Here is a 14,907-nt window from a genome sequence, read left to right as displayed (position 1 = left end):
TTCATGAGTCAGTCATTGACTATGATTAGAAATAATTTAGAAGAAATTATGCCACCATTATCTGCCACTTAAGAGGACTCACAGCAATCATTCCATCTGCACAGAGTACAAACTAAGCAAAGCCTGCTGCTCACCTCTCCCCTTCCTGAGCTGTCAGGGCCCCCCAGGCACCTCCCCAGCTCCACAAGGCCAGGGAGCACAGGGGGGTTCCCAGCCCTGCTCCCTGCAGAGCTTCCCCCTGACGCCCATGGCCATCCCTCACTCTGGGGGTTTGCTGGTGGCTGACCCAGAGCCCAAAGCAAGTCTGAAAAATGGCTCAAAGAGGGGCTCCAGAGGCAGGGAAGTTGTCAAGAGGACTGCACTCCCAAATCCCATGGGCTGGACTTTCGAAGCAGCAGAGCTGGAACCAGGTCCTCCTGGAAGGCACAGATGACTGGGAGGGAGCACCACAGGCTCAGGCTATACTGGGATAGAGCATAAGGAATGCACAGAGCTTTGTGGAGCTCCCAGACTCCCACACACAGTTTCTTCTGGTTGCATGATGTGTTACAGTAATATTACATTGTGTGGTTTGCATTAAGTGGCCTCTCCTCTGGGGCTCTGCTGGTACCCAGCACAGCAAGCTGGCTGCCCTTCAGCTCCCTGTGTGCCCAGAACCTGCTGTGCCCAAGCAGGAGAGCCAGGGCTTCCACATCTGCACCTGGGGTTACCCTGCCACAAGCCCCATCTCTGGCAGGGCGATGTGTCCAGCAGCTCCTCACAACAGGCTGCACAGTCAGGGCTGCCCTGTCTGTAATGGTCAGCACCCTGCAAAGCACTGCTGGCAGCCAAAGGACCCACAAGAGCCATGAATGCCTTCACAAACCTCCAGGGCCTGCTCTTCCCCTGGGTTCCCCTGCTTTGGTGTTGGTCGCACAGGTCCTGCTGCAGGGGCAGATCCCTGTGAACTTCCTGCATGGCAGCTCCTTACTGGTGGAGCAGAAGTGTCATTAGGAAAATCAGATAGCTGCATCCCTCATCCCAGGACCCTTCTTGGGCTGCAATGCTGCAGGCACATGGGCTTCATCCTTCCCTTCCCTGCCTGCAGCCCACCTCCTTCCCTCTCCACCTCTATTCCTCTGCTGCAGCCTCCCCTGGGGCCTGCAGGAGCCCTTCCCTGGGGCTGCAGGAGCCCTTCCCTGGGGCCTGCAGGAGCCCTTCCCTGGGGCTGCAGGAGCCCTTCCCTGGGGCCTGGAGCCCTTTCCTCACCTCCCAGCAGTGACCGCCTGATCCGCCCATCCCCTCTGCTCTGGCTCACCAGCTCATGAGGAACATCTGCAGAGCCCTGGGCTCAAGGAAGAGCACCAGTGACAGCACTGCATGGCTCAGGGATCTGCTGGGGTCATGGCACCCAGCTCTCATCCTGCTGAGCAACCCACACCTCCTCTTGTCCACAACCAGCCCATTCCAATGGCACCAAAGGCCACCCAAGGGCAGCTCCACAGCCACGGCCTCTCCAGGATCTGGCTCAGTGAGATCTGAAGGAGGAGGGCTCTGGAAGACCAAACTAAATCAGTGTTCTTGAGACTTGCTCTGCTCCCTGCACACACTCTGCATTAAAAAGAAACCAGAGCTTCTGGCCAACCAGCCTGTTAATTAAAAGGCTGAGGAATTACCAGAGGCAGTGGTGCTGGCCTGTGCAGGACAAGGGAGTCCTCAGGCCTCCCTCCACTCCTGGCTCTGACTGTCAGCACAGCTCCACAGCTGCCAGAAGGGACAAGTCTTCCAGGAGAGGGAGAGGGAGACGGGATGGCATCTGCTCCACCATCTTCCCAAACTCAACCCAAGGGGAGGCAGGCTGCCAGCCCTGGGTGTGAAGAGTCCCTCATTTGCACACAGTCCAGGACAGGTTTTTCTCACTCACATACCCTCTGCCCTGGCCCCAAATCGTATATGACAGGCCCTCTGCCACACAGCACCTCACTGTCCTGGTGGGACATCTCCCTAAAGTCCCTTTTTCCCCACGATGCTCGGCACAAAGGCCAGACCAAGGAGAGGCCAAGACTGTCTGGTCCTCTTATGGATCTCGAGTTTCACGGGGCCCCCAAACAGCACCTGCCTGTCCCATCTGTGCATGGCCAGAGAGCTCATCCTGGCACCACAACCAGCACATCCAGCCTTCAGACCAAGTTCCTGCACACCCAGTGCTGCTCTCTGATGCAGCTCATGCAAGCCCACAGCCCTGTGCACTGCAGGCACAGGGAAAGGGCCACACCACCCACCTGCTCTTCTTGGATCTTGATCTGGGGGCTGGCTCAGAGCCACTCTTCTTGTCTTTAGGCTCCTTCGGGGCTTTGGGTTCCTGAGGTTTCCGGGGTTTCTTAGCCACCTCCCTCTGCTTGGGCTCCTTCGGCTTCTTAGACTCCTTCATCTTTTTAGGCTCTTTTGGTTCTTTAGGCTCTCTCCTCCTCTTTGGTTTCACCTCCACAGCTGCTTTATCTCCCTCTTCCTGCTCTCCCAGGTCCTTTTTCTTCCGTTTCTTCTTCACCCCCGTGCCCCCGCTGTCCTGCATCCCGTTCTGGTTGCTCGTCCGCTTCTGGGCAGCCCCATTGGGCTCCTCCTTCGGGCACTGGCACTGGCCACCTGTGTTTGTGGCTGTCACTGTCACCTGGTGTGGCACCTCGTCCTGCTCCTCACTGCTGGCAAAGGTGTTCTGCGTCCTGCACTCCCAGGCAGACGACATTGGGGAGAGGCTCAGCGCTTTGAAGCTCGGCGGCTGCGGAGAGAACACAAAGTGCCAGGTGAAGCAAATGGCACAGCCACAACCAGCAGTGCCCCGCAGGAACTGCAGCCCCACGAGGCTCCAGGCACCCAGTGCAGCATCCCTCAGCATTCAGGGACCATGGCTATAACAGCCACCATGAGCAGACACAGCTCAACAGGTGGACCCCCTGTCTCTGCCCAACAGAGGCTGACAGACAGAGGCCTTTTGGCTCCCCCCAGCCAATGCAGGTCCCAGCAGAGGTGGCTGGCCTCGGTGTGTGCATCAAACATTGGTTCTGCCTTTGATCAAACACTCCAGACTTCACTTGGCTAAGGCAAGAGCAAGCTGTGCATCCACAGCACTTCCTGCCTGCTGCCCCAAGCCAGAGATTGTCACAGTAGGGCAAGGACAGGGAATCAGGGATGCCTAGCAGCCTACACAAACAAAAATAGGGTTCCCAGGTCCATCTGGGGCAGAACTTGAGGCAGAAGAGAAGGGTTAGACCAGCATTGTTCACAGGAGCCGCTGTGTGCCAGGGCTCCCTCCAGGCCAGGAGAGAAGAGCTGCTCTTCCTCCTTCAGCACTTCCTTCATTTCCTGGGCACTTTCCAGCACTGAACACTGAAAGGAATTGAGCAGCCTCCTGGGCATGCTCGGCCACAGCAGCACTCGAGGGCCCCACTCTCCTCAAGCAGCAGTAGGAGTGCCTGTTGTGAGGACCCAGGCTCAGTGTGCAGCAGCCATCGCTCCAGAGGAGCAGCCCAGGCTGGCAGAGCAGGCAGGGGACAGGCCAAGGAAGGGAGCTGTGGGTGACAAGTCTCAATGGGAACTGGAACCATCCCTTGCAGCAGCTGCCAGAGCAAGAGAGAGCAAGGGATGCACACAGGAGCGGGCAGAAGCGCAGTGGTGTGCTGCACAGATGGGGGGAGGAACATGTCAGGCTCCATTTCAGCTGCTCTGCTGGTCAGGTTCCATCCCCAGTGCCCCAGCTCCTCCTAACACACGGCTCAGCCATGCCCAGAGGGAGGCAGTGGCCACTGCTGGGCTTGCCCATCACTAGGGGGCTGGTAGGGCAGCACCAGAGCAGGCCCAGTGGCACGAGCGGGGCTGCAAAGCTGATCCTGCAACTGGGGGCTGGTGGCTGTGCCATGAGTCCAGACATGGGCCCTTCCCACAGCCTGGAGGTGCCAGCTCCTCGTAGGGAGCCTGTGGGGCAGCTGGTGAGTGGCCCAGAAGTGCCAGGCAGCATCTGCTCTGCCTGTGGGGACAGGGGCACTGTTCGCCCTGTTACCTCACACACACAGCTGCCCCAGGCCAGGGGCACTGCTTCCTTCACAAGCCCCTTCCCTGGTGCTGAGATAGAGGTGCCAGTGCCTCTGGCAGCAATGCCCTGGCTCTGCAGAACCTCAGCACCATCCAGTTCCTCAAGACACCTCAGAGCTGTGGGAGAGAATGCAAATCTTTACAACTTATAGGCTGAGGGCTAGAGCCCATCCAGGGCTGTCTAGGCACAGGGTGCTCTGTAATACTCGAACTTCTGATTTGGATTAGATGGCAGCATCAAATGAAACAGACTGCAAGTGGAAAGGCCCCTGATGCCCCTGGAGCCCCCCACGAGTGGGGCTGCAGGCTTGGCTGGCGTTGGTCAAGCAGGCTGCACCAGCATCCCTCCCCACATGCAGCCACCTCCAGCCCTGGCTGCTGCTGCTGTCTGCCCCAGCAGCCTGGGATGGGGGAGCAGTCATCCCACCACATGGAGCAGCCATCACAGGGCACCTCAGGAACCAAAGGAAACCTCTTCAGGACCAGGAGAAAATCAGCACTATTGATGCTGCTTCTGAGACCACTGGCTGTCCAACAGGATCAGTCCCAGCCTTTGCATTCCTCAGCTCTCACAAGATGGGGACCAGCTGTAACAATTTAGAATCACAGAACGGCCTGGGTTGGAAGTGACCTTACAGATTATCTACTTCCAACACCCTGCCGTGTACAGGGACAACTTTCACTAGACCAGGTTGCTCAGAACCCCATCCAGCCTTGACTTTAACACCCCCAGGGATGGGGTAGTTCAGCTTGTCTGAGCAACCTCTTCCAGTGCCTCACCACCCTCGCAGCAAAGAATTTTCTCTTAATATTATATATCTATATATATATATATAGATATATATGTGTGTGTGTGTGTATTTCCTCCTAATATCTAATCTAAACCTACTCTCTTTCAGTTTGAATCAATTCCTCTTTGTCCTGTCACCATATGCTCTTGTAAAAAGTCCCCCTCCATCCCTCTTGTAAGTCCCCTTTAGGTAGTACCCCTGATAGGACAGTAGAACAGAACAGCATTTTACTCACTTGATAAGAGCAGTAGTACAGAACAACATTTACTTTTGTCAAGGACAGTAGAACACAACAGCACAGCCTTGTAGAAATAGATAAAGAATGTAACTTAGGCAAACAGAAGTCATGCAAAGTGCAAGCAGGATGCCAGCTCAGCTCTATGAGGCTGACAGAGTAGAAGTAGGCAAAACAACGATATTGCACTCACTCAAAAACAGGGTTGAGGAACAGCCACCTAAAATGGACACCAGAAATTGTCCATTTGGACCCAATGAAGTTGTCCAAATGGACCCCAAAGAACCATGTAAGGACTTCTGGTAAGATGTGCGACTATGTAAAATAAAGCCAAGGCAGTGGGGATATATGTAATATGCATATGTATATGTATATGTGGGAATATGTAATCAGTGTGCATGATAAAATCCCTGTTCACCCAACACTCATCCCACTGGAATGGAGGAAGGATCCCCCTGAGTGACCACCATGCTGCAATAAAGAATGTCTGCTTCTAATACTCAAAACTGTGTTACAAAGTTTCTATCCAGACAATTTTGATATCACTCTTTTTGGTATTACTCCACTCCTAAACCCCCTTAGGAACTGGAAGGCTGCAATTATGTCACCCCTAAGCCTCCTGTTTTCCAGGCTGAACAAACCCAATTCTCTCAGCCTTTCCTCCTAAGAGAGGTGCTCCATTCCCCTGATTAACCTGGTGGCCTCCTCTGGACTGGCTCCACCAGGTTCGTGTCTGTCTGGCACTGAGGACTCCAGAGCTGGATGCAGCACTGCAGGTGGGGCCTGAACTGAGGGGACTGGAGGGGCAGAATCTCCTCCCTTGACCTGCTGCCCACACTTCTTTTGATGCAGCCAGGACATGGTTGGTTTCTGGGTGCCAGCACACACGGCCGGGCGTGTGCAGCCTCTCATCCACCAGCACCCCCAAACCCTTCTCATCAGGGCTGCTCTCGATCTGTTCCTGCCCCGCTCTGGATCAATACTGGGACTGATACCCAATCTAGACGTCCTTAAAGATCTGCCAGCTCTGTTCCACTCCCTTGTCGCAGAGGGCAGCCTCCCTGGCAATCCCACTGACGATCTCCCTGAAGAGCTGGAAGTCTGTTTCCCTAACACTCAGTGTCAGCACCTTGGCTGGGATCCCTGTGGGCATCAGGTGTCCCAGCCTGCCGTGCCCCAGGAGCAGCGCTGGTCCCAGCCAGCAGCGACTGCCTCCATCTGGAGCAGCCAGAAGCCTCTGGTGCAGGCTCTGCCACGAACAGGCCATCAAATGCCAGCCTGTGGGACCCAGGCACACAGCCAGGGTTCACACAGGGAGCACATGGACAGAGAGGCGGGGAGACCAGGCTGCTTCCACCAAGCGCTGCCAGCCCAGAAACCATACTCCCAAAGCTGGTCTATTTTGAGGGGAGAATGCTTCATGCTATGCTCTTGAAGCCCACAGCAAGCTCTGGCCATGCATGTAGGACTGCTGCCAAGCACAGTCTGCAGTGAGAGCCTGGCGCACTGCCACGAGCCAGGGAATGGGATTTTTCTACTACCCCTCGATGAGGTTCAGTTTATCCTGGCTTCTCGTCAACAGGAAAAGCCTAAGGAAGCAGAGCCAGCTTGTGCTCCTGCATGGCTCCAAAGCACCCTCAGTGCTGTGCCTGCAGCAGCCTGGCTGGCTCCTCACAGCAGGCAGGAGCTCAGTGCCCCTGTGCAGCTGCTGCCGGACATCGGCTGCTGTCCCCGTGCCCCAAGGAAATCACCTCTGCTTCCAAAGGGTGACAGCCTGAAGGGCCAGGATCACACTGATGGGGACACAGCACTCATTGCAGGAACTCTGCTGCAGCAGCAACCTTGACCTGAGTGGCCTGAGAAAGAGGTGTCCATGAGCCAACAGGCTGCCCACTGCTGTGACTGGGCTACTTTCCTGTGTCTGCAGCCATGGCCAGCACCGACACACCACCATACTGAGATCCCCAATGTCACAGACATCTTTTGTGAAAAATCCTTTCTTTAGGATTTTTCCTTCTGGGAGGCTGAGGCCCCAGAAAAAGAATGTAAACAGTGGTTATCTGCTGCTGTGGAATGCAGCAGGTGCACCTGTGATTGGCCCATGTTGGATGTTTATAATTAAGGGCCAATCAAAGGCCGAGCTCTCTCTGGGAGAGAATCAGAGAGAGCTCCTTTGTTTATGGATTTTTCATATTCTTTTCTTGGCTTAGCAAGCTTCTGAACTTTTCTCTCTATTCCTATTAGCATAGTCATAATGTAACATATATATCATAAAATAATAAATCCAGCCTTCTGAACATGAGGTCAAGATTCTCGCCTCTCTCTTCCCCCTGCAACCCTTGGAGGCCCTGTAACATCGGGTGACCCCGACTGAGGACAAAAACCAACACCCTTCACAAGAGAGGAACACATGTAGCTGCAGGAGCCTAAGCCTGGCAAATCACAGCTCTGGGAAATGCTGCAGCAGGGTAAGGCAGGCTGCTCTGGGTTGCTCTGACCAGCTGGGAGCTGCTCTGGGCAATGCTGACCCTGAGGGGACAGGGGTGGGGTGGGGCAGGCAGGATCCCTGTACCCCATCTGCCCAGGCTGCTCCAGCACAGGCTGCACCCACACCTGTAACCCTGGGTGCCAATGCACCTGGGGGCACTCAGTACTTTGTAGTGCTCATAAGGTAATATACTCCTAGGGTATTGGGGAAAACCACTAATTGTGGTTAAATCCTGCTGCCCTCCTAAGTGGCTTCTACTTGTCAAGGTGTGAGGGGGTCTCCTTGTCACACGCTCTGTACAATTCAGTTTGGCCATCCTCCCCCTGCAGAGCTCTCTTGGCCCAGCTAAGGCATAGGTGACAAGTCACCCTCTCCTCACAGGTAGGCTGTGCCAGCTCTCAGGCCACCTGCCTTATCCTGCCCAGCGCTTCTTCCAACCCCACTGGCTGTGGGGTGGCAGTAGGAAGCACAGAGCATCAGAGGTACCACAGAATAGTAGCAGGGCTCCTGCTCTGCTCCTTTTTCCTTTACAAACCACAGAATGCACCCTGGAACAACCTGCAGGCAGATGCCAAACTCTGCCAGTGCTTTACAGCCTCCTCCAGGAGCAGGGACAGCCCCCACTGAAGACATGCATGACTGGTTCTCCTATACTTTACCAGGAGCATCTTGAGACTTTCCACAACTTTTCAGGCCCCCTCTCCATTTCAGCAGCTCAGATGACTGCAGGAATCAACCAGCACCTTTCTTCCCCTATTTGTGCTGTGAAAGCAGCAGCATCTTCCCTGTATTTGGTTTCCTTGCCTTTAATCAGTCACTAATTTACAGAAACACCTTTCATCAGGACAACACTTCATGTGTTTACAAGCACTCGGTGAGAAACCTCCACAGCCGCTGGCTGGGAGCCCCTGAGTCTTGCACCAGCCCAGCCCAACTTCAGCCCTGTGAGCCAGTTACCTTTAAAATCCCCAAGAGATTGCAAGGACTAACTCTGCTTTGCAAAAGTCATGTTGACTATTCACCAGTGTAGTATTTTCAGAAACAAAGTGCTTAATTATTATAGTTCCTAACTATTTACTCAATACCTAAGTGAATCTATTGACCTTTAGTTTCACATTTACTCCCCTTTCCCCTTCCATGGCCCTAATGGGTGATGGTCCCGACACTATTTATTAGCAATTCCCAAATCTCACAGTGTTCCTTTACAATTCCAGAGTAAAGACCCTCAAAACAGGTGGCTTATGTGACTTTGTTCAAAAATTTCTTTGTCACACCCTTTAAGGGCAACCTTTTTATGCCTGTGGCATCAGAGAAGGCTCTGGGTAGAGAGCCTATTTAACTGAGCTGCTCTGCCAACACTCACTTTAGATGAGCCCTCACTTGACCTCACCCTGTTTACTCTGTGACTCCTCTTAAAGACTTTTTAAATCCCAAGAGAGTTGGAAAAATATCTGTTATTAGACTCCATGTCTTCAGTGGTCCCTAATGTGATGCCCTGCCTTGCTACAGGGTTACTTTTAAATTCACAGAGTATGTGTCCTTTTTCTTACTACCACTTTCTTAAACTAAATAGAAACATAATTTTCCATTTAATTGCCCATTCTACATACCCATTTTACATGTATACCTCAACAGGCAGCTTTGTTGTTTCTGGGTATTTTGGAGTAAAGAAGAAGTAAAGACGATGACTTCCACATTTTGGTAGAGGATGCCCATCTCTGAACCTCTGGTAAAACAATTCAAGCATGCTCTGCTTCCCCAGAACACTTTTTATCCCTAGAACCATGCTTTTGCACTGTCTCTCAACTGGATTTTTTCTGGTGATGACTGTAATAATTTCACATTTCCAGAACACACTTTGTTATTTATTTTTTTATTCCCAGAGGAATCTTCTATGAATTACCTTTCATACAGTCCTTCAGCATCAGCTGGAGCAGGAAGTCTTGTTCCATATGTCTAACTACTATCAAATAGAAAGTCAGGAGAAAGAAGTGTTTAAAAACTCCCCAGAGAGCTGTGGAGGCTAATAGAGTGCACTATAATTGTAAGACCCCATTCTAGGGCAAAGCCAAGGTCAGGGTGGGCCTTAATGTCTCTGTTCTTGGCCTGCTGTCTCTGCTGGGTTAGGTGTAGAATGGCCTTGGGACAGCCCGCGCTCCAAAGGACGAGTGCACTCTTCAGATTTTTCGGTCTTCAATATTGTTTATTAATTCTTATCTACAAAGTCGTCTCCCAGCCTGACAGAGGTCTGCCCAACAAGACAGCCACGGGCACACTGACCTCCCCCTGGGCAGTCATCTATTTTTATACTAAAAACTACATATAAGATATTTACCTTTACCTTCCAATACCTTTTACCCTTGTTAACAAGAGCAGATTTAATGTGAACCAATCCCAAAGTGCCAGCATCACCATCAAAGATGAGTGACAAGAAGAAGAGGAGAAGGGCAGGGCATGCCCTGATTCCTCCATCTTGTCTCCTAAAAACCCCCCTGTACCAAGATCCCAAAACCTGTGTTTTCACCCTGTGAATAATCAATTCCTTCACCACTTATCCCCAAGTGATCCTCTTGTCCTCATACAGGTGGTACATCCCGTGCAGGGTCAAAATCCAACCACCAAGCACTTCTGGCAACATTCCAGGACTTCCGAGCCCCCCAGGGGTTATCTCGGCAACTCTGGACATCAGGAGTGATGTGCTGAGTTCCCACATGAATGGTGAGGTGTGTTTCCTTAGCTTAAAATTGTTTTGTTTCATTTATAGTCTCAATTTGAATGCCAAGTTTTTATTCAGGATTTGGTGGAAAACACCACCAGGAGGTGGGAGGCAGAGCAGCTCCTGCCCCTGTTACCCAGAGAGCTCCCCGCCCTCCCCAGGCTGCTGAGCCATGGGATGCCCTGGCTGCTCCAGCCCCACACAGCACCAGATCCTCTGCAAGCCCCCAGCACAGCTGGGGGCACAGCCATGTGAAGGGACAGATAACCAACTCCCCTGGGCACATGCGTGGCAGCTGAGGAGCAGCGAAATTCAGCAGAGTTTGCCCACACCTGCTTAGGGCAAGGCCAGTGGGACTGCCCATGGTGAGCCTGGGACAAAACCTGCAGCCTGCAACAGGTACCTGCAAGGGGAATAACAGCACAAACAGGGAACTGCTGCCCCACAAAGGAAGTGCTGATATACACAGCTTATGCACTTGCAGCAGCATCAGCAATAATAATAATAAATAACAACAACAACTCCTCTGGACCCACATGGTAGAAGTCACATGCCAGCACTGCCAGGAGATGTGATGGGGATGAAGGAGATGTTGCATCCACACTGCTGCGTGCTGGAGCCTGGTCCATATCCAAACCCTGCACTATCCCATGAGTTTGGGTGTGGGAAGGAGAAAAGACCAAAAGCTTCACGCCCAGCCCATAAGGCATCCTGCAGGCTCTCCTCTCCAAGAGCAGTGCTCCCAGCAGGGCAAGGCTCTGCCACAGCCTCAGGATCTGAAGGGCAGCTCTGTCTAGTAAGAAGGCCACAGATGAGCTCTTCCAGTGGAAACAACACCAAGAGCAGATCCACCTCCTCTGGCAGCCAGGCTCAGATGACACCCACTCAACACAGCCTCACCAGGCAGTGTGACCACAGCCAGCAGCACACGCCACCTTGCACCCAGCTGCCAGGACCATTCAAGCCCCGTTTGGTGCATGCTTGGCCCAGCTTTCCTGCAGCGTGGCAGGAGAGCTCTGCAGAAGCCTGCATTTGGGTCTAGGGCATGTGTCAAATCCCACAGAGATCTGTTCTGTACGAGAGTGCCCACAGGGACCCTGACTGCAGGGGTCACAAAGGTTTCCATGCTCTTTAGGCACAGACTGATGCCTGGGGGCTGCCCACCCCCCGTTGCCCGTTTCCCCCTCAGCACTGACCAAGGCCACCAGCCAGCCTGCCCCTCCAGGATGGGCAGCACGACACAGCTCTGCCTCCCTGAGATGGTCAGGCTGCCCCTCCAGCCCAGCCTATCCACACAGCTGGTTGCAGAGCCCAACAGGAGCAGAACAGGCAGCTTCTTTCACACAGAGGTTTTGGCAGGCTGGTGAGTCAAACACTCCAGCAGCCCCATCCCCACCAGCGCTGTTTACAGCACGGGTTGTTGTGCTCAGGTTCACAGCGTCTGCACCCCTTGTTTCCCGCTCTTAATCCAATGCAACAAGAAGCTAAAAATAAACAAGTGCCACCTTCCATCATGTCTCTGAGCAGGCTCTGCAGTCACCATGGCATGTGTGCAGTGGAGGTGGGGCCTGGCTCTGTTCCCAAGATGCTCCACCACAATGCAGCTCTCACCAACTACAGCTCCGAAGCTGTGTCCGGTGACAGGGCCAGCACTGGCAGGGGGCACACGTGTCCCCACCACCCTAGCAGAGGGAATGGGTGGGACAGAGGGCAATGCTGCTGCCCTGAGTTGTCCAGGCTGTCCTCCCCACTCAGGACAAAAACCTGTGTAGCCCCTGGAGCTTGGGGGAGACCCAGCACTTGTGGCTGTGTGTGCAGGAGAAGGGCACTCTGGCAGCTCACTGCTCCCCCGCCCTTCACCCTCACAGAGTGAGTGCCCAAAACTCCACCCCAGCATCAGGGGGTCATCAGACCTGACAGTGTCACAAAAAAGGCCACAGCCAGCCTGGGACAGAGCTAAGAGCACCCTGCCCCCGTGCTGCTCCCACTGCTCAGGAGCCTGCCCCAGCCTCGGGGAACTCTGGTAAAAACCCCCAGCTGCATTTGCAGGATAGGAGACAGCAAAGCTCTCTTTCACATAAACAAACCCATAAAATTCAGGAAAGTCCTTCATTTTATGCAGTGAGGGCTTGAAGCAAAGGCAAGCAGAGCTCCTCCAGATGCTCCCAGGGTCTCCCTCTTGCAGGGGCTGCCCAGCAGCCACAAGATACCCACAGCCCTGGGCTGTTCCCAAGGCCAGCCACTGCTGTCTGCACACTGCAGGGGATCCAGCCATTCCTGCCACTTCCAAGCCCAGGCTGGAAAGTCAAAGACCCCTCCAGAAGAAGGCTAAAGGGTCACAGGACTTTCCACCTCTGTGTCTCAATGCAATTCTGCTCTGCTCTCACAGTCCATGCAGGATGGGACCATTTTCATGGCTGTAGAATAGGAAGATTTAGAGGCACTGTGGAATAACTGCATTTATTTTAGCTCATTATTTATCTGGCTATTTAACAAGTCAGAGTTTGGCAGAAATAAAGAATAGAAAAGACCCTTCAATGTCCAGGGACAAGAAGGACACAGACAGGAGAGACAGTCCAGGGAATGATGGTGCTGAGCCCTCAAAGGAAATCCATCACTTTTCATTGCTTTCGGGGGAAACCAGGCAGTCCTGTCCCACCTCCACCAGCAGACAAGGCACCCTGGCATGAGAACTTGTAAGTGTCATGAGACAAGTGACAGGTTTCACAAGTTAGTCACAGCTTGATGACAAATGCACCAGATTTTTGTGCATCACTAAGGAAAAAGAGTTGTGGAAACACAGCTCCTGCCTTTGCTAACAACAGCCCCTCACATGAGTGAACCAGCTGGCAGTGCCCAGTAACCCAGCCCATCATAACTGGCACAGGAACAGCAGCACTGCTGCAGGGGGCACCAAGGGAGCACAGAGAGGAGCTCCTTCTCACACAGCCCACTTTGAGACCCCATCTCTCCAGCCCAGATTCCTAATCCACTGGCAGTGGACATAGGGAAGACAAAACACTGGCCTAGGACAGCCAAAGACTAGGGAAAGGAAAGAGCACATCCAATATTTTTTCCCTAAGGCAGTTGACAGTTCCCCTGCTGTCACCATGATATTTTCTGAAAAATCCCTTTGCCAGGATTTCTTCTCCTGGCAAGATGAGAAGCCTCAGCTTCTCCATGTTTTGCTCCTCTGGAATGTGATTTGGAGAATTGTTTACCCAGCACGTGAATTGTTTTAACTCAATCACCAACCCTAGTCCATTTGGACTCTGGTCAGTCAGGATTCTGGTCAGTCAAGAGTTTTTGTCATCATTCTTGTTCTAGCCTTCTGATGTCTCCTTTCTCTTTCTTTAGTACAGTTTTAGTGTATAATTTTCTTTTAATATAATATCATAATATAATAAATCAGTTCTGAGAACTTGGAGTCAATTCTCATCTCTCACCTTGTCCTGGGGACTCTCACATCAACACCACAACACCCTGCCATCCCCCACCAATATGAAGGGTACCAGCATTTTGCCAATCTTTTCATCCATGGGCCTGATCCTACACCCTTATGATGACCAACATGGAGCTTCTGCAGATGAGAGGCTGCCAGGGAAACATGACTTTTGAGAGCCCTGGAACCACATAAGCATCTCATCTTCTTCAGAGAGACTGTTCAATGGAAGGCCACAGCCCCTCTTGGTGCCATGAGAAGTCTGTATGCAAGGTGTGGGCACTCCTCAGCTCAGGTGTCCAGAGTGATGTGGAAGGCCACCCCTTGCGAGTTTTGCCCCCAGTGCTGCTTATCTGAGCATTGCAGAGAGCCACCTGCCCCTTCACCACCTCAACCAGGCACCCAGAATCCCTGCAGGAACCCTGCTTGGCGAGGCTTTCTCTCAAACACTGAATTTGGAAATGCTGCACCCCACCCCGTGACATGCTGCAAGGTTTGTCCTAGACTGCTGCTGGCTTAGAGATCTCAGGAGATGAGCAGCTGGAGCTCTATCCCTCCTTCCTCACACCACAGGCCTTTATCTCCCTCCCAGATTTTATCTGCAGCAACAGCTGTAGAAAACCATTTTCAGCTGAGTCCTCTAAAATCTCCAAATGGTGGGGGAGGATGGTTTTGCCATGCTTAAACCCCATGTTATTTCAGTAATCCCACTCCAGAGCACCCAAACATGCTGTATTAGCCCAATGAGTGGCATCAATTTCTTACCTGAGCTTTGCTGTCAGAGGAGGGAGATCACCAACCCACACCCCAAAGCATCCTGCTCTCCTCCAGAGGCCTTTGCTCTGCCCTGTCTGGAGCAATCCAGCCATGCTGGTACACAAGACCTTCCATGATCCCTTGCTCCTCTTCCTCACCTTGAGGCTGGCTCTGCTTCTTCACAGTATCTTCAGGACACACTGCTAAACTCATTACTTCCTACAGTACTCGTGTTCCCAACACACACTTTTCAATATCTGCAGCATTTGCCTTGCTGGAAGCCCAGAACAGCACACTAACCTCTTCAAAACACTTCCTTTCCCTCCTCCTCCCACTAACCTGCCATGGCAGTGTGATCTGGGGTGCCCTGAGTACCACATGCTGCTTCAGCACTGGTTACAAATGGCACAGGCC

The 14,907-nt window shown here is 52.8% G+C and overlaps 1 protein-coding gene across 10 annotated transcripts in view; it reads right to left on the bottom strand.

The window, feature by feature from the left end:
• The window catches only part of CHD6 (chromodomain helicase DNA binding protein 6), a 101,625-nt gene that overhangs the window by 42,631 nt on the left and 44,087 nt on the right, over positions 1 to 14,907 (bottom strand). For all 10 annotated transcript variants that reach the window (XM_074553462.1, XM_074553463.1, XM_074553455.1 and 7 more), the window contains one exon: positions 2,262 to 2,755. In XM_074553462.1, coding sequence (XP_074409563.1) covers positions 2,262 to 2,755 — 494 coding nt within the window. The remainder of the gene's footprint in view (positions 1 to 2,261; positions 2,756 to 14,907) is intronic.

Source organism: Zonotrichia albicollis, chromosome 17 (genome assembly GCF_047830755.1).
Source record: "Zonotrichia albicollis isolate bZonAlb1 chromosome 17, bZonAlb1.hap1, whole genome shotgun sequence".
Taxonomy (NCBI): Eukaryota; Metazoa; Chordata; class Aves; order Passeriformes; family Passerellidae; genus Zonotrichia; species Zonotrichia albicollis.
Note: the sequence above shows the minus strand (reverse complement) of the source record. Positions and strands in the feature narration are given on the sequence as shown.